At 48.3% G+C, this 20,912-nt stretch overlaps 3 protein-coding genes across 4 annotated transcripts; 2 read left to right on the top strand and 1 right to left on the bottom strand.

Moving 5' to 3' along the window:
• Positions 1-2,961: 2,961 nt before the first annotated feature.
• Positions 2,962-4,480, bottom strand: LOC131568690 (feather keratin 1-like). Its single transcript, XM_058820799.1, has 3 exons — positions 4,453-4,480; positions 3,608-3,705; positions 2,962-3,279 (listed from the first exon to the last, which is right to left on the bottom strand). The coding sequence occupies exons 1-3, from the start codon at positions 4,478-4,480 to the stop codon at positions 2,962-2,964; spliced, it is 444 nt and encodes a 147-aa protein (XP_058676782.1).
• A 1,067-nt stretch (positions 4,481-5,547) lies between these two features.
• Positions 5,548-6,271, top strand: LOC131568667 (feather keratin 1-like). Its single transcript, XM_058820772.1, has 2 exons — positions 5,548-5,625; positions 5,954-6,271. The coding sequence occupies exons 1-2, from the start codon at positions 5,548-5,550 to the stop codon at positions 6,269-6,271; spliced, it is 396 nt and encodes a 131-aa protein (XP_058676755.1).
• Positions 6,272-8,264: 1,993 nt separating this feature from the next.
• On the top strand, positions 8,265-16,393 carry LOC131568563 (gametocyte-specific factor 1-like). 2 transcript variants are annotated; one of them, XM_058820664.1, is made up of 7 exons: positions 8,265-8,535; positions 10,444-10,541; positions 11,810-11,936; positions 12,499-12,585; positions 13,202-13,262; positions 14,358-14,438; positions 15,259-16,393. In XM_058820664.1, exons 1-7 carry the CDS (start codon positions 8,514-8,516, stop codon positions 15,308-15,310), a joined length of 528 nt encoding a protein of 175 aa, XP_058676647.1. In that variant the 5' UTR covers positions 8,265-8,513; the 3' UTR covers positions 15,311-16,393. The 2 variants fall into 2 exon arrangements, with proteins under 2 accessions (XP_058676647.1, XP_058676646.1); XM_058820663.1 differs by lacking the exon at positions 8,265-8,535 and adding an exon at positions 10,051-10,165.
• Positions 16,394-20,912: the final 4,519 nt, after the last annotated feature.

The raw sequence follows: 20,912 nt of genomic DNA, 5'->3' as shown, positions 1-20,912 counted from the left end.
CTGCTCCACGTGGGAGTCTCCTTCTGGATCCCCCTCTTTTCCCTATTTTGGCTCATTAAATTCTGCTGCATCCCAGCCTGTGCCTCTGTGTCATCCTTTGCCCTGCAGACACTCTCCCAAGGCAGAGATGTTGCCCCAGGGGTGTTTCTGGGGGGTGTTGTTGGTGCTGCTTTTGCACTGGCTGTGAACACAGGCTGGCATTGGAGTGCTCAGTGTGCACTGAGTGACCCTCTGGGTTCTGAGTTTCCCTGTCTCCATAGATCTGAAAAGAATGATACAGTCCCAGAATGGATTGGGTTGGAAAGAACCTTAAGCTCATCCAGTTCCTTCCCCTGTCATGGGTATGGACAGCTTCCTCTGTCTCAGATTGCTCCAAGCCCCATCTCAGCCTGGCCTTGAACACCTCCAGGGATCCAGGGGCAGCCACAGCTTCCCTGGGCACCCTTGTAATAAAGGAATGCTTCTTGATATACAGTCTAAATTTACTCTCTGTCAGTGTGAAGGCATTCCCCTTGTCCTGTCACTATATATTCTTTTAAACAATCTCTCCACATCTTGACTGTAAATTCCCTTCAGGTACTGCAAGGCCACAATTACATCACCCCAAAGCTTTTCCTCTCCAGCAGCCCCAATTCTCCCAGCCTTTCCTCACAGCAGAGCTGCTCCATCCCTCTGATAATCTCAGATTCCTCTGGACTCACTCCAACAGCTCCATATCCTTCCTGTGCTGGGACTCTTGAGTTGGAGGCAGCTCTGCAGTTGGGGTCTCACCTGAGCATGGCAGAATCCCCTTCCTTGTCCTGCTGCCCAAGCTGGTTTGGATGCCAGAGCACAGTTCTGGTTTGTGGCAGGCCTATCACCCCACAGGCACCCCAAAGTTCTTCTTGGTAGAATAGAATAGAATAGAATAGAATAGAATAGAATAGAATAGAATAGAATAGAATAGAATAGAATAGAATAACCCTAGAACATCATAAAATTACCCGGCATGGTCCAGGGACAACCATGCACCTCTGTCCTCTTTAAGCTGAATGTTTGACACAAGTACTCTGCAATGAATGTGTTACTGACAAGACAAAGGACCAGCTTCCCATCAGACTCCAGGAGGTCCCATCCTAACCACAGGATTCCCAAAAGGAGGGACACAGTGCAGTGGGCTGCCTTCTCACAGACCTGTGTTCCCATGGAATCACAGATTGGGTTTGGTTGCGTTGCCCAAAAAATCAGATTTGCGACCCACTCCACAACAGCTGAATAATCACGCACTCAGCAGAGACATTATTTATGTCAGAGTTGCACAAGCCTGGATGCTTGGTAGAACTCCCCAAATCAAGCATACCCACCAGACTTTTCATAACATTATTTGTACTCAGAAATTCAGAATTAGAAACTTTCCAAGTACAGCTCTGTATTGGGAGTTCCATACAAGTGACACAACCCCAGCTCAATTCTACACATGCTCAGGGGAAGGCTCTTCACAAGGGTCTTTTTGACCTGTAGCTGTGACTTTCAGTATTGCAAAGAACATAATTCAGCTATAGGATACATGGACCTTGAATATTCTGCCAGGTTAGCAATGTATACATAGGCACACATCAACATCTTGATTCACTGCATCCTTAAAAACTTCTTTTTCTGCTGATGTCCCTGAGTAAGAGATGCTAACTGCAATCTGCTCCACTACCACACATCTTTATTTATTACTGTTGTGGTTTAGGGATGGTATTCTCCAGTTTAGTGGTCTTGCTAAAAAAAAAATTCACACCGACACTGGCTTCCCCTTCCCTTCCAGCTGGAAACACAAAAGTCAAAGATCAAAGACTGAGATAAGAACAATTTATTGGAAACAGCAATGAGACAAGAATATAAACAGTAACAGCTACAATATTAATACCAAAAGCTATGAGACTAAGAAATTCTTTACAGTAAAGTGAAACAATTTCAGATGGTTTCACCCTCCTCCAGGGTTTTTCCCTCTGGGAGGAACAGCCTTCTTCCTGGAAGCAAGAGAGAATAAATATGGAAAGGACATGAGCTGGAATGATAACATGGAGGTGTTGCCCGTGTCCCCTCCTGGGGCCCCTCACCTGGGCCAAACCATAACAATTACATCTTTATGGCTTGTTATTCCCAGATGTCCTTGACTAGGGGAGGCAGCTGCTGCCTGTTTCACTGGTTAGGGCTCCTTTTTACTGAATTAGGCTGGAAAGTACAGGAAAATCTTTGTCGTGGTTCAACAATGGTATTCTCCAATTTAATGATCCAAATAAAGCCATGTGCTGCTCTCAACCCTTCCTCTCCATCTGTGGAGGAGAATTGTAGGCACAAAAAGCAAAGATCACAGGCTTAGATAAGTACAATTTACTGGAAGCAGCAATTAGATGTCAGTAGAGAAAATTAGAAAATGGAAATTGCATCATTAAGAATATTTAAATTTTGCCTGTGTTAACACGCTATGAACAACCATCTCCCACAATCCCTTCCCACATCCAGCCCTGAGCAACACCTCTCTTTTTGAGCATGTTGGGAGAGGATCTGCAGGGGAATAAATGAGAGGGAGACATGGACTGCAATGCAAAAGAACTTTAATGACTCAAAACAGGAAAATTGGGTCAATCCAAGGTGAGGTGACAATGCAGAGAGCACCAGGGGCAAACAACAATCTGTTGTGTTTTCCAAGCAGGTGCCCACAAAGGAGTGCAGGGCCAGCAGGTGCTCCCCAGGATGGCTGAGTGGGACTCACAGCCCCAGGGAGCAGAAGGGAACAGGGACACAGGAGGGAAAGGAGAGAGTGGCAGGGGACAGAGGCAGGGCTGGGCTGTGCTTGCCAAGAGCCCAGGCTGGCCCTGTCCCTCTGCAAGGGCTGCAGGGCTTGCTCAGCCCCTCAGGAAGCACCAAGGCGATGCTGCGTGCCCAGGGCGGCTCCATCCTGGCACTGCCTGGGTTCCTTCCCCAGCAGCTTCAGCAGGGGAGGCCACAGATGCCACTGCCCAGGCCAGAGAGGCCAAAGCCCCCAGAGCTGATGGGCACTCCCTGAGAGCTGAGGATGCTGCCAACAGCAGCAGAGCTGGAGGATCCCACGGCGGTGTTCTGGGGGAAGGAGCTGAGGATGGGCCCAGGCAGGGTCACCACCACGGGCGAGGGCTGGATGAACACGGTGGAGTCCTGGCACTGCCTGACACAGGGCTCATTGCAGCTGCTGCCCAGCGGGGTGGGCCCACAGGGCTGGCAGGGCTGGCACCGGGGGTAGCAGGACATGGCTTGGGGCTGCAGGTGCACCTGGGAGAGAGCAGAGAGAAATAAATCACAAGGAGAGGGTAAGGATCCAACTGTTACCTCACCATGAGAGAGCCAAGGCATGAGCTGGGAATGAGAGCTGAAGGCTGTTTGAGGAGGCACATGGGCTCTTCCCCTCAAGCCCAGGAATGTCCCCAACCAGCCCAAAACTGGGGCAATACTTCTGCCAAGACCCAGCAGTCACACACCTCCCACTCCTTTCCTCCTCTCACAAAGAGCATCTGCAAGATCTCACACGGGACAAAGTCACAGGTATGTGCAAGAAATCCCAGAGAAGAAGGAGAAAATGGAAAATAGGCTTCAAACTCACCTTGTTCTCAAGGAGATGGAGGTGAGAGGAGTGGATGAGAGAGTGAGGAGAAGGTGCTGCTTTTATACTGCTCCTGCAATGCCCCAGGCCCAGAGTCACTGCACAAGGGCAGTAATTTTCCTACACACTCATCTCAAAGCAAAACATTCTACCCAATGGCACAGATTGTGGTTTGGTTTTCATCTTTTTGCCATTTCATTTCCCCATTTCTGACATTCCCACTAAGTCACGGAGGCTTCTATCATGTAGTGGGATGGAGAAGTACAAGGATTTCTTGTGCAGGAGCACAATAGTATGGGCAGGAATCAAGGCTCAAGTTGACCCATGTGTGACCCATGTGGAGTTCTGTACTTCCTTACTGCCTGAGGGATGTGTTCACTCTTGGGACAGTGCCTTTTCTACCCCTCTTTTCACCCCATGATGCATTTTGGCTGCACCCTTTGCACCCTGACCTGGAGGACACACAAAGTCCTGCCACACATTGTCAATTCTGCAAACACCCTGAGCTGTGGCAGTGCTGCCAAGCAAGTCAGCAAGTCAGGCTGAGGGCAAAGGCCTTTCCCTGCCTGGAGCTGTGGGTCTGGGCTCAGCCCAGTGCTTGAAAATGGTTCTCCAGGATGTTGGATGGAGCTGCCCTTGCTGGAAGGGAGTTCAGCCCTGCCTGGCACAAAGCCTGCAGACATCACACACGCCTGGCTTGACCTCACACCACAATTAGAGCGTGACTCTCCATGGGTCAGGAGAGTCTGTCCCTGGAAATTTGCCTACTGAAGGCATTCCCTTGCCCTCCTGGGACGCTGCCCAGCTGCCTCCATGTCTGCAGGGCAGGGAAGAACATCCCTCACTGCTGTAGTTTGAAATCTGTTTTTGCATCTAGGGCATTTCTGGGCACACCTCCTCCCTGAGCACTGCATGTTGGATTTTGTAGTGATTTTCTCTATGAGCTTTCCAGATATCAAGTCTGACTGGCCTGTTCTTCCCTGACTCCTTTCATGCCTCTCTTGAAGACAAGACACTCACTGGCTTTCTTCCAGCTCTCAAGTGTGTTCCATGGTTGCTGTGACTTTCAAAGAGAGTTGAGAAAGGCTTTGTACCAGTGAACACATAACATCAGTTCACACACACTCATTTCAGACCAGTGTGTTTGGATGTTCCCCCATTGGATTCTGTTCTGCTTGGGGAAATTTTTTCTGTTCCAGTTGTTCCAATCAGCACCAGGAACTTCAGTTCCTGACAGCAATTCCTGATGGTAAAGACCAAGGACATGAACCTTTGAGAATTTTCACCTTTCCTGTACCCCCTGCCCTCAGGGAAGCTGCCCTGGTGAATCCTGGGGCTGCTTGTGTCTAGGGCTCCCATTTACTGATGGCCTGTCTGGAGAAGACCTTCTTATTGCCCCTCCATGTGCTCTCCTGATTCATGTCCAGGTGGGCTTTGGCTTTCCTAAAGCCTGGCAAACATCCCCTCCAGAGCAAACGGCATCAAGGGGAAGAGAGCTGAAACATTGGCACAGCCTGGCTGCCTGGACATGCTGCAGCTCATGACCCTTGCAGAGAACAGAGAGAAGCAAGTGAAATGTCCATAAAAAGCAGATTATTTGGATGCCCTCTGACATGTGCAGTGTGAGACAAGGACTCTTCCTGCAAGGGGTACTGCAAAGAGTTGCTTTTCATTGCCCTAAACCAACATTCCCAGCCTTCATCCAGCACTTGGGTCATGTGCCCTTGCTGACATGGCTCTGCCTGGGATATCCTTTGCTTCTCATCACAGAACATGAAAGGATCCTGCAATGCAGGGCAGGAATGCTGGAAATGAGGAAATGAAATGGCAGCCTTGATGGAAACAAAATGTGAATCGCTGCCCCTATAAGGGATATTTTCCTTTGAAGATGAGTCTGTTCAAAAATTACCACCCTTGTGCAGGATTATGGGCCTGGGGCAATGCAGGATCTGTATAAAAGGAGGCTCTTCTCCCCATTCTCACATTCACTCCACTCACCTCCATCTCCTTGGAACAAGGTGAGTTTGAAGCCTATTCTCCATTTTCTCCTTCTTCTCTGGGATTTCTTGCACATACCTGTGACTTTGTCCCGTGTGAGATCTTGCAGATGCTCTTTGTGAGAGGAGGAAAGGAGTGGGAGGTGTGTGACTGCTGGGTCTTGGCAGAAGTATTGCCCCAGTTTTGGGCTGGTTGGGGACATTCCTGGGCTTGAGGGGAAGAGCCCATGTGCCTCCTCAAACAGCCTTCAGCTCTCATTCCCAGCTCATGCCTTGGCTCTCTCATGATGAGGTAACAGTTGGATCCTTACCCTCTCCTTGTGATTTATTTCTCTCTGCTCTCTCCCAGGTGCACCTGCAGCCCCAAGCCATGTCCTGCTACCCGCGGTGCCAGCCCTGCCAGCCCTGTGGGCCCACCCCGCTGGGCAGCAGCTGCAATGAGCCCTGTGTCAGGCAGTGCCAGGACTCCACCGTGTTCATCCAGCCCTCGCCCGTGGTGGTGACCCTGCCCGGGCCCATCCTCAGCTCCTTCCCCCAGAACACCGCCGTGGGATCCTCCAGCTCTGCTGCTGTTGGCAGCATCCTCAGCTCTCAGGGAGTGCCCATCAGCTCTGGGGGCTTTGGCCTCTCTGGCCTGGGCAGTGGCATCTGTGGCCTCCCCTGCTGAAGCTGCTGGGGAAGGAACCCAGGCAGTGCCAGGATGGAGCCGCCCTGGGCACGCAGCATCGCCTTGGTGCTTTCTGAGGGGCTGAGCAAGTCCTGCAGCCCTTGCAGAGGGACAGGGCCAGCCTGGGCTCTTGGCAAGCACAGCCCAGCCCTGCCTCTGTCCCCTGCCACTCTCTCCTTTCCCTCCTGTGTCCCTGTTCCCTTCTGCTCCCTGGGGCTGTGAGTCCCACACAGCCATCCTGGGGAGCACCTGCAGGCTCTGCACTCCTTTGTGGGCACCTGCTTGGAAAACACAACAGATTGTTGTTTGCCCCTGGTGCTCTCTGCATTGTCACCTCACCTTGGATTGACCCAATTTTCCCGTTTTGACTCATTAAAGTTCTTTTGCATTGCAGTCCATGTCTCCCTCTCATTTATTCCCCTGCCCAAAAGAGGATCAAGGCTAATCGACAAGAAGAGAGATTTAATCTGTGAAATAGAGAGCAGCCAGCAAACTGTATAAGTCACATCCAGGTGTCAGAAGAAAACTTGCTCCTGGAATTGCCTTGTTAAGCTTTAGGCTGGACATGCTTCATCAATCTCAGAGCTAGGGAGAGGTTAACAAAGCTTGTGAAGGAGGGCAAAACACTGCGCAGGACACCAGGAATGTAGAATTTACAGACTTCAAGGACGTCTGGCAGAACTCCCAAGATAAGGAAGAAACTAACAAAGCCAACTGAGCAATTGTGTTAAAATCAGGTCCAAGAGGGTAAAAGATAATTCCAGCAGGGGCAGATCACAGCCACCAACACACAGACCACTGACCCAGAAGAAAAGGACTGAGCATATGGACTAAATAGCAGGAGAAATGAGAGATTCATTAGCCAACAGAAGATAGAATACTAATTAATAAAAGAGCTGTGTTACATGTAGCCAATGAACGACCACTCTCCTTTGTTTGCTAAAATGTACAAGCAGTAAAAATTTTAATATTTGGCATTGTGGAAGTCCACTGAGCACCCAGGCTTGTGCCACTCTGACATAAATGACTGATATTTCCCTGTGTGTAATTATTGGCTTGTAATAATGCACCAGGTAATCAATGCAATTTTTGTGGGCAACATTATCAGTGTTCTTCCCATGCTAAAGTCAAAGCACAGCACTGTGCCAGCTACTGTGCAATCACAGACAGAATCAACTCCATTCCAGCCAAAATAATTTGTCTTATGTGGTGTGGTGATTAGCTCTTGCAGATGAGGAATGGATATTATGTCTTAAAAGAAACTTTGCTAATGTTTAAAGTTTTTTCGATGTGTGACTTTTTGTCCTCCCTTTAATCCTCTCTTCTCCCCTCTGTGTTGTTGCCACCAGACAACCCTGTGTTATAAATACATATTACAATATTGGCTTTTTACAAATATTAAAATGGATTTTATACATGTGGTGTTAATTAACTTTATTATAAAGATATAAGTTTTATTTCTGTTGTTAAAGAAGCTTAGACATAGTAATGAAATAGCTGATATCAGTGTGCTTGTGTTAAAATTGGATGGGGTAACACTCAATGAACACAGGATGAGGACACCTGTACAGATCTGCCAACTATCAGCACTCACTGTCTGAAGACAGTGGACCAAGGCCCAGCAACTGGAGGTGATGATAAAAAAGGACTAAAAACAGCACCCAAAAATACACACGATCTGAAAAGGTGAATACAAGGAGCAGCCAAGCTAAACAATAATTGGAACATGCAGACTAGTTTGAGGGAAAAGTTTACTCTGCATAATTGTTTATGAATATGCAACAGGCTGATGTAATTAAAAGGTATTCAAGGGGTATCTCCAAAGTTCCAGGGTCCCGGCCCGGGCTCGGGGCCCAGCAGGGCTCCAGGCCCGGCCGCCCTCGATGGCGCCGCGCACGCGGCGTTGCCCCGGCAACCGCGACTGGGCGGGAAGTGCGAGAGCGGCCCGGCCCCACAGGCGACCCCACAACCGACCCCGAGGCGGACTCGGACCCACAACCAACTCCGAAGCGGATTCGGATCCACAGCCGAACCCCACAACCAACCCCGAGGTGAACTCGGATCCACAGCCGACGCCCAGGCGGACTCGGATCCGCAGCCGACCCTACAACCAATCCCGAGGTAGACTTGGCCGACAGCCGGCTCCACACCCGCCCCCGCAGCCGGCCTTGAGGCAGTCCCGGCCCCCACAGCCGACTCCACACTTCGTCCGGACCCAGAGCGGACCCAGCCCGGCCCCGCCATGGAGCTTGAGGAGGACTTCGGTGAGGCTCGAGGCTTGGTTGGGGAGGGACGGGGAAAGCGCCCGTCGGTGCGGGCATGGTCGGGACCACAGCGGCGCCACTGGGGTCTGTTCCCCCTGGGGCCGGGTTTGTCCCGCACCCCGAGCCGGGTTTGTCCCCTCTTTGCCCCGGTCCGTTCCCATGCCCAGTGCCCGGGCCGGGCAGGCTCTCTCCCGCTGATTCCAGCCCAGGTCGCCCCACCGGGTGCAGGATTTAACTGAATAAAGCGACTTTGTTTTGTTTGGTTCGAGCGTGGCTTCCCCCCCGTGTCTCCCGGCTCAGCCGCTGCAGGCGGTTTTGGCATCGGTTTCAATGCAGTGTCGGGTACAAGGTTCTCCCTGCACGTGGCATTGTTGTGGTGCCTTTGGTGGTTTCAGCCGTGTATAAATTGCGGCTGCTTGACTGCCTGAGCTGCTCCGGGCTCTGCTCTTCCTCTGCTGCTTGTCTCTGTCCCCTTTCCCTTCACTGGCAACACATTTGGTCTTGCGTGGCGCCAGTTCAGAGGGAAAAGCTATTGGAAAAATCTTAACAAGTAGTGTTTGGCCTTGTGAATTCCTTAAACAGACAGTGCTTAATCCTGTATTTACATATATCGGTGATTAACATGCAGTAGTGGGTATGTTAGCCGGGAGAATACAGACTGTGTGCCTGATAAAGGGTGTATCTTGGCCTGACCACATAGTTGGAATGCATTCGAGGAGAAGAAACCCTCCTCAGAGGGGAGGAGGGGATGTTGGGAGGAGCATCCCCCACGCAGCCAGTGCTAAAAAAAATTAATGCTGCTTTCTCATACTGAAATAACACTGTTAGTGTTCAATTTTTCACATTTTCAGTAACAAAGCCACTTGTGATTGCTCTTCCAGGGGCAGATGAGCCAATGCAATTTCCCCCCGAGTTGTCTCTTGAGGTGAGAGGTGCTCAGAGGCAGCAGCACTGCACAGCCCAGGTGGAGACAAGGATCCTGTCTGTCCCTTCTTTTTTCATGTTCCTCTTAGCCTGAATTCTGTTCGTTGGGACTCCTGGAACAGCATTTTTACAGCTGCCAGCCTGGGACCTGATGGAGCCACGTGTGTGAGAGGAGGGCAGAGGCAGCAGCAGCCAGTGCCTAGAGCTGGGTTGGCTCCTGCATAATCCAGTCCTGAATGTGCTGAAAGCCCCTGCAGAGCAGAAAGGATGGGAGCAGCCCAGGCTGCTTGGCGTGTACCCCACAGGCAGTACTGGGGCCTTGTGTCTCCTCCTGGCTGCCTCTCTCCCTCACTGAGAATATCCATATTTATTAATATTTATATTTTAATGTATGTTGTAGACAATTATGTATGCATGGATTCATCCTGCTTCACATTCAATGTTTGTTCCTCAGTGTTTTTGCTGCTTCAGTAACGCCTCAGCTCCTAAATAATTACATGATTAAAAGCTTCATTCAGAGTCTCATGTAGCATGTTAGACACACTGCTGCCTCCAGAGTGTAACTCAATTCCTTCACATTCTGCCTCCAGCAAAACAAGCTGTTGATGGAAAAAGGATGGTTTAGGTGCTGGTGGGTGTGCCATGATGCCACTGATGGTCCTCCAGGAGAGCTGGGAAGTGCTGCTGGCTTTCCCTTGGAGTAAGGGTGGGTGCCTCCCTAATAAGGTAACCTAAAGAGTTGTTACACTCACTGGTGCTGACTCTCCTCTGTTTTAAATAATGTCTCAGTTATGAAAACTTCATGTTTAATTAATTTGGTTATGCAAAGCAGGTGCCTGCCTTAATGAATGGCTTCAAACTAAGAGCAACTAGTTGAACTCCCTCAGACCACAGCCCTGATGTGGTGCTGTGGGGTTTTCCCCAGTGTGTGAGCGATTCTCATCTTCCTAACCAGATGCTCTTCCCTGTTCTCTGTTCCCCCAGATTTGTTGGATCCAGAGAGGTTAATCCAGTGCCCCCTGGTTAAACACCATTGGATCAGAGCACGGAGGTTTCCCTATCACCTGGTGAAGTGTAAGGAGGTGAGCTGGGCTGGCTGAGTGACTCTGTGCTTCTCTGTGTTCCTGCTTTTCCTGACAAGTAGCCCTGTTTAACTTTTATTTCATAGAACTTGAGGATTTGTTTAGAGACAGCTCCAGGCACACAGGAATTCACCTGTGACCGTGTTCACAGGGGTCTGACGATGAGGGAAGAGACGAGGATCTGACTCCATGTTTCAGAAGGCTGATTTATTATTTTATGATATATTTTATATTAAAACTATACTAAAAGAATAGAAGAAAGGATTTCATCAGAAGGCTGGCTAAGAATAGAAAAAGGAAGAATGATAACAAAGGTTTGTGGCTCGGACAGAGAGTCTGATCCAGCTGACTGTGATTGACCATTAATTAGAAACAACCACATGAGACCAATCCCAGATGCACCTGTTGCATTCCACAGCAGCAGATAACCATTGTTTACATTTTGATCCTGAGGCTTTTCAGGAGAAAAAATCCTAAAGAAAGAATTTTTCATAAAAGATGTGTGTGACATTCACCCATTCACAGTCTGGCTCTGTTGGAAGGAGACAGATCTTTCATGGGTAGTTCAGGGAGGAGACTCTGGTCTCTCCCAGCAGCTCACAGGGAGGCCATGTTTATTTTTCCACTTTCAGGGTGAGGTGGGATAGTGATCATCAAGCAGATAAAGCCAGTGTCTAAATAATTAGCAATTAGCAGAGCAGCTTGGGGATTGTCACTGGTCCATCTGAAGATGCCACAGTGTTATTTGCAGTGGCAAGGGTCTGGGTGGAGATTGTCCCTCTTGCTTAGGACAACTTTGTTGTTTCCTTTGCATCCCTTATGCATAAAATCCAATTAACACTTCCACCCAGCTCATTCTGCCATTGCTCTGTGCAGAACACAGCCCTGACCCAAACAGGGACACTGCGAGCAGAGCAAGTTGGATTTCTTGGCTAGAACTGTTTAAGAATCATGGAATCACAGGATGGTTTGGGTTGGAAGGGACCTGAAAGCCACCCCTGCCATGGCAGGGACTGCCCCAGGGTGCTCTGTAGGGAGTTTGCTGAGGCCCTGTTCTATTTCAGTCAGGATGGCTCAGTTTCTGTGAATGGAAGAAAATTCATCTTCATTTGTATTTAGTGTCTAACCAATACATTGCAATTTCTTGTTCATTTTTGTATTTTTCAAAGCAACACCACAAACATCCCAGTCTTTTTTTTCTTATGTATCAACAAGAGGTAAGTGAATTTGACAGATGTGGGGCATAATTTTGGTTTTCCCTTGTCCAGAGCAACCCTGAAATTGCAAAGAAATTGGCCACATGTCCCTTCAACGCTCGTCACCTGGTTCCTCAGGCTGACCTCAGCAACCACATCATGAAGTGCAATGACAAAGCCTTTGTGGAGCAAGATGTGGGTAAGAGACACCCTGGGGACTGAGGTGGAATAACCCAGAAGTGGGAGGCAGATGGTTGTCTGTAGTTTTGTGTGACACAGCAGCTTTGGGGAAGCTTGATCTCATTTGCTTGGCTTTGTTGGGCAGTTTCTTGATAATATGGCAGCTGCTCTGGGTAGGCTTTGCATGTATTTTGTTATCAGGCTTGTTGAATGGAAAGGTTTTACCCAAAACTGTGCAGGAAATGCTTCTAGAAGGAAGAGTGGGATGCATTAATGGCCACAAGGATGGGCTGCTCTTCTTACAGTTTTCTGTCTTCTGTAGAGGTGCACAGGCAGTGATGCCTGCATCCATGTCAGTAGGTTTCCTCTTCACTGCGGAATTCCTGCTCTGAGTTTCAGAGAGCAGGGTCTTCTCTTTTTCATTTAAAAAAGCAAATTTGAAGTTGCTGCATTTCGGCTGTCCCCAACCTATTTGCTTGCTCTTAAGCCCAGAGGTGTTTTACAGGTTTGGCCAAAGTATTTCATGGATTTTAATGGATTTAAGGGCTGCTGGTCACTGTGTTTTCTCTCTTTTCCTGAAGTGAGCCGATCCTCTGAGTCCTCACAGGAGCAGCTGAATAATGGGAGCACATGGCAGGCACCTCCAAGTGCTGAAGACTGGGAAACAGGTGAGGAATTTGCCCATGTGCTGCCTTCTTCCTGGCCCGTGTGAGCCCAGGAGTGCTCAGGGCTGCCTTGTAGGACACTTTGCTTATCATTCATGTGAACATGGATCTCTGAACCCAGCAGGCTTAGCTTGGTATAGAGAGCAATCCAAAATGCCTGCCAGAATGAGCATGGGAAGAGATTTCCAAGCACCCCTTCCTCCCATAAGAGCTTTTGTGCCTTATGTGTGGTGATAGCAATGGAAACATTCCTCATAGGTCAACTTTTCCTCCCTCTTGAACATGTAAAAATATGACAGAAATATTCCTGATCACAGAATCCCTGAATGGTTTGGCTGGGATGGCACCTTAAAGTTCATCTCATTCCATGGGCAGGGACACCTTCCACTGGCCCAGAGTGCTCTAAGTCCCATCCAACCTGACCTTGGACACTTCCAGGGATCCAGTGGCAGTCACAGCTTCTCTGGGCACTCTCCCCACCCTGCCAGGGAACAATTCCTGCCCAATATCCCATCCAGCCCTGCCCTCTGGCAGTGGGAAGCCATTTAAGCCACTGATCTGATGGTGGTTTCTGGGCTTTCTTAGTTCTGAGCCAAAACATCTGCTCTCTCTTTCACAGACTTGCTGGAGGGATCTGAGTCTACTTTTGTGTGGGGTGTGATCAACTCTGCCATGAGCAGGTAGGGAATGGAAGTTTGATTCTTTACATCAGTTTTGTTTATACAAATATTACAGCCATCTCCCAGCCTCACCTTAATGGCTGAACAGGAGCTGCCTTTGCTGCTGTAGAGCCCTGCTGCTGGCTCAGTGTGTCCTGCTTCCTCATGTGGCCTGGAGCAGAGCAGGAAACCCTCAGGAGCACTGATACTGCTCCTGTGTGCCTGTGGCAGGCTGCTCTTTGAGTCCTTGGGAGATTCCTTGTGAGCTCCTTCCTCTTGGGGTCTGGCAGATGTGCTGGAGTTGGGCCCTGTGTCAGCAGAATCCTCCCCTTATGCCCTTTCCAAAGTGTGGTCAGAGTTTGGGGCAGGGGTAACAAGGATGGACAGGAAGGGGCTGCCCTGGCTGGCAAAGTGTTTTAAGGTTTATTTAACTGGTTTATTTAATAGGTTTATTTACAATCCAGCAATAATCCTGCCCCTGGCAGCTCTGAGTTCTGTGTGAGCTCTTCCATAGGGGCTGACCTGGTTCCACCTGTCAGACTCCTTGCAAAACCTTTGAGTTCTTCGAGCACATCCAGCTCTCAGCACCACCAGCAGGGTGGCACAGAGTAATAGTTGCCTCCTCAAGCCAGGCCTCAGAAGCTCTTGGAGGTCTGTTCCTCACCCAACATAACTCAGCTACCTTTGGAAGCATAAAATCAGCAGGATGGCTTCTGTTGCAGTGTTGGAAACAAAGGGGTTTAATAAAAAGCAAAATAACAAAACTCTTTGCAGAGAAAAACCAATCCAGGTGCAAGAGATTCTTGCTGCTGGTAAAACACCTCACAAAAGCAATTTAGTTCCTTTGTTCTTTTCTTTTTCTAGTGAATTGCTTAGGTAGGACTTTTTGGCCATCCTTAAGTTTGAGGTGAAGTCCCTCAGGCCTATGAAATGTCTTTTTCACCTCACTGAAGAGAGAAACTTCTGGGCTTTTTTCCTTTTTAAGGAGACAAAGGATACTTCTGTCACTCCATCAACAAGGTGACACATTCCTATAGCACAGCACCATCCCCCAGGGCGTTGCTGCAGTAAATGCATAAATGTGAGCCAGAAGTAACCAAATTCACTCAATTCCAGCCCCATCAGTGAGCAGAACAACTCATTGCCTTCCCGGATGCGGCCCCCTGAGACCCTTCCATACAGTGTGTCTGCAGGCCTGTGAGTACTGAGCTCCTGAATCCCTGTGACAGCTCTTTGTGGCTCCCCCTGCGTGGACGGAGCAGCTTCTGAGGGAATCTGCTGCTGGGATCATCCTCTGTGTCCTTCCTTTGAGGCATCCTCTCTGTTTCCTTGCTCCATTCCTGTGGCCCAGCTTAGGCAGAGCTGTTTCCTGGCCACGTTGGCTCTGTCTCTCTAAACACAGCATCCCCATTATCCCCTTTCACCCCTCACTTAAACCAAATTTTTCCTTTGCTTTATGCTCTGTTGACTGTCAGGCTCAGCTGAGTCAGAGCTGAGGTGAAACTGGGTCCTTAAACCAGCACCAGTGGGAGAAAAAAGTACCAAATTCCACCTAAACCAAATTATTCCTTTGCTTTGTGCTCTGTTCACTGTCAGGCTCAGCCAAGTCAGAGCTGAAGTGAAACAGGGTCCTTAAACCAGCACCAATGGGGGAAAAAAATACCAAATTCCATCTGGGAGAGGGAGAGAAGGAGCTCCAATGCTGAAATGAAAGATTTTTATTTGCTTTTAGCAGCAAAGCAACAGCTTTGAGGAATGATTGTCCTGGTTCCCACTGGGAGCAACTAAACCTGGTGTTCTCAGGGCACTGCAGGCACAGCTCCTGCACATCCAGAGACAGAATTTCCACAGTGTTGGGCTGAATCTGGCAAACCAAACTGAAATGTCACTTTTAGACAAGCCTTGTTGCCAAGGGGACAAATGCAGCCCCTGCAGAGGCCACTGTCCCTTGGGGGAGTGGGGGAAGTTGTTGTATCTTTGTCCATCTCATGCAAAAATTGTATTTTGTCCTTTGCAGAATTCGGAGTATTAGTTCCTCCCCTTGGAATGTAGTTTTGCCCCAGCAGTAAATGTCTCCCTGGTTTGGACAGAAGAGCTCCTGCAGAAGACAGACATGCTCTGGACCTGATGGCAGGACTCTCTACACCTGGCTTTTGTTGCCTGATATATTTCTTGTAACATTTGAATATGTGGAACTGTCCTTGGTTGGCAGATGTTTCCCCCAACCACTTGTTTTAAAAGTTACCCTCACCTTTATTTGGTGAATTTTGTTACTGTTTTTCAAAAAAATAGACTGATAAATGTACACTGAAACCTTCCTAGCCCAACCTTGGGTCATGGTGGCTCCCTGTGAACAGAAAAAACATCATAATTGCCAAGTCTCTGTTTTTTGTAACAAGAAAACTTAGAAGTATTTTACTATGCATCCACATCTTGTTTTTATTTTGTTGGAGTCTGAGTTTCTCCACTCAGGGTATGACAAGCATTCAGGCTGGGTTTTAAACTGTGTTGTCAGTTGCAGAGACTGCTTTGAGAGCATCCTGACCTCAACTTTTGCACCTTCACACCTTCAGCTTTGCCTTTATCACCTTGGGCCTTGCATTTGTCACCTTGGGCCTTACCTTTGTCTCCTGTCTGTGAGGAACTTCCCCAGGCAGACCTTAACTGAAAATCCTCTGCAAATTCCTTGCATCACAAACAACTCCAAACAGAGTGGACACTGAGGTGCTTTTTCCAGTTTCCATTCAAGTTTTGCAGTTTTCTAATGCTTGAAACGTGTTTGAGAGCTCTCAGGTGCCTGTTCTGCATTGGGGGAGGAAGGGAGTAGGAATGGTTTAAATCAGTAAAAATGCATGTTTGGGACTGAAAATGTTCAGATCAAGCAGTCTGTTTCTAAACATGCAAAGTACAAAATGGGATCTAAATATACAACCATAAAGAATTAAGATGCCAGACATGATGTTTGTATAGAAAGAGATTAATGCCTTTATATTTCCCCCTAAAAACTGGATTTCCACCATCTGTATACTACTAGTAGAAAATAATACATGTTGACTTGAATGTGCAAAATTAATATTCTTTTAAGGTTCTGTCAACTTATGTCAAGGTTCTTGTTAGCAATTTAAAATAAAAATGTTTTAAATTGCCTGCAATTGCTTTTCTTTGGAGTCAATAAATGCTGGCATGGGAAGCTCTTGATGAGACCAATCACAGATGCACCTCTTGCATTCCACAGCAGCAGATAACCATTGCTTACATTTCCTTTCTGAGGCCTTTCAGCTTTTCAGGAGAAAAAAAATCCTAACGAAAGGATTTTTGATAAATTATATCTGCGACAGTGCCCTCTCCTTGGCCATTCTGTGCTGACCTCTGTCCTTGCCATGTCCTGTTCCATCAGGGCTTTCCTGACCCCATCCCTACACACCCAATGCTGACATCCCAGAATGACCCAAGGCAGCAAATCCTTTTTGCTGTGTCCAGCACAGCCAAGGCCTCTGGCAATATTCCTTCCTTGTATTTGCAACTCCAGGATAATTTCCAATCCTGCTGGGCTTTAATTTCTGCTGCCCCTTTCCAGAACGTTGATAGGACTCTGATCCCTCTGATTCCCCTTCCTTTCTCTTGGCCCTTCCCCTCCCTAAGCCAAGGCACAAAGATTTCCAAGAGGAGTGGAACAGGAGCTGAGAAATGCTGAGGGGAAAGAGGGAAAATCCATGCCAGGATTCCCTGGAGCTGGGAAATCTCCATGCCAGGGAACTCCATGCCAGGATTCCCTGGGACTGCAGAATCTCCATGCTAGGGAATTCCATACCTGGATTCCCTGGGATTGGGGAATCTCCATGCCAGGATTCCCTGGGACTGGAGAATCTTCATGCCAGGATTCCCTTGGACTAGGGAATCTCCATGCCAGGAATCTCCATGCCAGGATTCCCTGGGATTGGGGAATCTCCATGCCAGGGAACTCCATACCAGGATTCTCTGGAACTGGGCAATTTCCATGCCAGGATTCCCTGGGACTGGGAAATCTCCATGCCAGGAATCTCCATGCCAGGATTCCCTGGAGCTGGGAAATCTCCATGCCAGGGAACTCCATGCCAGGATTCCCTGGGACTGCAGAATCTCCATGCTAGGGAATTCCATACCTGGATTCCCTGGGATTGGGGAATCTCCATGCCAGGATTCCCTGGGACTGGAGAATCTCCATGCCAGGATTCCCTTGGACTAGGGAATCTCCATGCCAGGAATCTCCATGCCAGGATTCCCTGGGATTGGGGAATCTCCATGCCAGGGAACTCCATACCAGGATTCTCTGGAACTGGGCAATTTCCATGCCAGGATTCCCTGGGACTGGGAAATCTCCATGCCAGGAATCTCCATGCCAGGATTCCCTGGAGCTGGGAAATCTCCATGCCAGGGAACTCCATGCCAGGATTCCCTGGGACTGCAGAATCTCCATGCTAGGGAATTCCATACCTGGATTCCCTGGGATTGGGGAATCTCCATGCCAGGATTCCCTGGGACTGGAGAATCTCCATGCCAGGATTCCCTTGGACTAGGGAATCTCCATGCCAGGAATCTCCATGCCAGGATTCCCTGGGATTGGGGAATCTCCATGGCAGGGAACTCCATACCAGAATTCCCTGTAACTGGGCAATTTCCATGCCAGGATTCCCTGGGACTGGGGAATCTCCATGGCAGGAATTTCCACGCCAGGATTCCCTGGGACTGGGGAATCTCCATGCCAGGGAACTCCATACCAGGATTCTCTGGACCTGGGGAATCTGCATGACAGGAATCTCCATGCCAGGATTCCCTGGGACTGAGAAATCTCCATGCTAGGGAATTCCATACCAGGATTCCCTGGGATTGGGCAATCTCCATGCCAGAATTCCCTGGGACTGCAGAATCTCCATACCAGGATTTTCTGGGATTGGGCAATCTCCATGCCAGGGAACTCCTTGCCAGGATTCCCTGGGAACTGGGAAATCTACATGCCAGGAATCTCCATGCCAGGTTTCCCCTGGGGTGCAGGGCTCATCATCCACGGACCTCATGGAGAGAAAGTGAGGCAGGAGCAGGGAGCTGACAGAGCTTTTCCCTTTACCCCCAACACCTTCACCTTTATGGCCTGGGAACAGATGTCTTCCTCCTCCAGCTGAGAATTCCAGCCCTGGGCAGTGTCACCATGGGCTTCTAGAGGAGGTTGATTTTTAACACATCTCCTTGAGCTCAGACATTCCACGGTTAACCTGGGGAAGAGTGAACAGGGAGAGGCAGACACAGAGCAGGCTTTGGGCCAAGTACAAACATCCTCTGGTAGTTACTTACATTATCTTCCTTCTAAATTAATTCTGTCCCACCCAATCATCATCTCTTATCACTTATTATCTCCCCCTCTATTCTACACATACCTTACCCTCATTTCACTGGTTTTAAGTGCTCAAATACTCACTGGTTTCGTTTTTTTAAAAACATTTCCCTCTCAGATTTAACCCCAGCCAGCAACTAAACATCTCAGCTCACTGCCCTCCACAAGGAGATGGGGGAATTGGGGGGGAGAAAGTAAAACTCGAGGCTGAGATAAGAACAGTTTAATAATTGAAAAAAGTTAGACATAATTAATAATAAAAATAATGAGAGGGGAGACATAAAACCCCAGAGAGACAAGTGCTGGTGCCAGTACAGTTGTTTAGGACCCTCTGACCTCTCCCAGGCCATCATTCCCAGTTTTTATACACTCAGAATGACTCTCTGTGGTGTGGAATATCTCTCTGGCCAGTTCAGGTCACCTGTCCTGGCTCTGTTCCCTGCCAGCTTCTTGAGCCTCTGCTCACTGGCAGAGTGAAAAATCCCTAATTTAAACCATTGCTGTGTTATCAACATCACTGTGTTATCAACATTACTCCCATACTGAATCCCAAACAGCCCTGGGAACAGCTGCTGGGGAGGAAATTAACTCAATCCCAGGTGAAACCAGGGCATAAAACCTTCCCTGGATTTCTTCCACATGCCCAGTCCCACTCTCACACACTCCTGGAGCTTCAGTCCCATTTGAAGCTGCTGCTCGGGGTATCAAAGCCCCTCAGGGCCCACCCTGACAGGACCCAGTGTGGGATCTCAGCACCTGAGGATGGAGGTGCAGAGTGGCCGAGACCACCCTTGGGGGGCTTGGGAGTCCTGGAATGTTGCCAGAAGTGTCTGGTGGCTGGACTTTGATCCTACACAGGAGACGACGCCTGTATGAGGACTGGGAAGGTTTCACTGGGTGAATGGTGAAGGGATAAGTTAGTTAAAGTGTAAAACACAGGGTTTAGGATTTTGGTACAGGGGGGTCTAAAGAAGTAAGATGGAGGAATTGGGGCGTGTCCTGTTCTTCTTCTTCTTCTTGGCCTCCATCTTCTGTGGTGATGGTGGCACTTTGGGATTGGTTATTACTAGAAGTGCACCGGTTAATAAGGGTAGAAGGTATTGGGGAAAAATGATAAATATTGTACACGTAACTTCAGGTATAAAGATAAGTGACTGCCCAGGAGCTTGTGGAGTGTGCCCATGGCTGGCTTGCTGTGCAGACCTCTGTCGGGCTGAAAGAAAATCTTTTAGATAAACAATTAATAAACACCAAGACCGAGACAAGATCAGAAGTCTCTCCTCGTCCTTTGAAGCGTCGGCTCTTCAAGGCCATCCCTGGGCCCTTCCAGAACACCTAAACAGCCTAAACAGCACCGAAAATTACAACCCAGTGCAGCCCCATCCCATCCCTCTGCATCAAGCTCACACATACAGCACTGACAACTTTCTGCATTCTTTGCTGGCATTTTCTGATTTAATAAGTGTTTTGTAGCTGTGGGGATTGGAATTAGTTCAAAACAGAACTGAAGAGCAAGAAGATGATCCAACCCCTTATCTCACATTTTAAATCCACAATCTCTTTATCAACAGCCACATTTTGCTCTCCAAGCTCTTCCTTCACTTCCCCTAATTAGAACCCCCTCACCACATCACTGCAGGTAGAAAGGACATCACCCACCCATTTCCAGCTCCCTTTCACCACCAGCTCTGGGGATGTCCCACCTGGAACATCCCACATCCCCCCAGTCTGACCAGTGAGGCCCAGTGTGAAAAATGGGTATTTTATGATTGGCTTTTCACAAATATAAAAGTGAATATTATATGTGTTGTGCTAGAAAGTGATGGTGTATTAATTCTCTTAATAGTGTGTTAAATATAGTTTTAGGTTATTAAAAAAATGTTAAAATAGAAACTATGCTATGTAGGATACTTTTTTTAAAGAAAGGACTCACAGCAAGATAGCAGCCACACGACACCTGAATCTTTCAGAGAAAAAGAATTTATTGCTCTCTTATCAGAAAACTTCTTGTTAGGATTCAGAGGAAAAAGTTGACACTGACCAGACAGAATCCTGTGTTTGGATGGAATTTATGCATCATGTATGAGCTGTATGAATGTGCAACAGGCTGTTGCTTTTAAGGGTTAATCCTCTTTTAGCATGGGTTCTTTTTTGGGCTTATTTTGCCCAAAAACAGGTACCTGGACTGTCCCCAACTCTTTGTTTCTATTGTCTCATATTGTCCTAATTCAAATTGTCTAAATGATTGTCACTCTAATTGTATTACTATTTTTATAACCATTTTATTACTATTAAACTTCTAA

Source organism: Ammospiza caudacuta, chromosome 27 (genome assembly GCF_027887145.1).
Source record: "Ammospiza caudacuta isolate bAmmCau1 chromosome 27, bAmmCau1.pri, whole genome shotgun sequence".
NCBI lineage: Eukaryota > Metazoa > Chordata > Aves > Passeriformes > Passerellidae > Ammospiza > Ammospiza caudacuta.
Note: the sequence above shows the minus strand (reverse complement) of the source record. Positions and strands in the feature narration are given on the sequence as shown.

Bases quoted from the DNA above. Each gene is read 5' to 3' on its own strand.
- LOC131568690 (XM_058820799.1), bottom strand. From the start codon at position 4,480: ATGCAAAAACAGATTTCAAACTACAGCA. The intron at 3,706-4,452 runs GTGAGGGATGTT...GCCCTTGTGCAG, and splicing joins ACAGATTTCAAACTACAGCA to TGACTCTGGGCCTGGGGCAT. The intron at 3,280-3,607 runs GTGAGTTTGAAG...GCTCTCTCCCAG, and splicing joins TCCATCTCCTTGAGAACAAG to GTGCACCTGCAGCCCCAAGC.
- LOC131568667 (XM_058820772.1), top strand. From the start codon at position 5,548: ATGCAGGATCTGTATAAAAGGAGGCTCTTCTCCCCATTCTCACATTCA. The intron at 5,626-5,953 runs GTGAGTTTGAAG...GCTCTCTCCCAG, and splicing joins CTCCATCTCCTTGGAACAAG to GTGCACCTGCAGCCCCAAGC.
- LOC131568563 (XM_058820663.1), top strand. From the start codon at position 10,102: ATGATGCCACTGATGGTCCTCCAGGAGAGCTGGGAAGTGCTGCTGGCT. The intron at 12,586-13,201 runs GTGAGGAATTTG...TCTCTTTCACAG, and splicing joins TGCTGAAGACTGGGAAACAG to ACTTGCTGGAGGGATCTGAG. The intron at 14,439-15,258 runs GTGAGTACTGAG...TGTCCTTTGCAG, and splicing joins TACAGTGTGTCTGCAGGCCT to AATTCGGAGTATTAGTTCCT.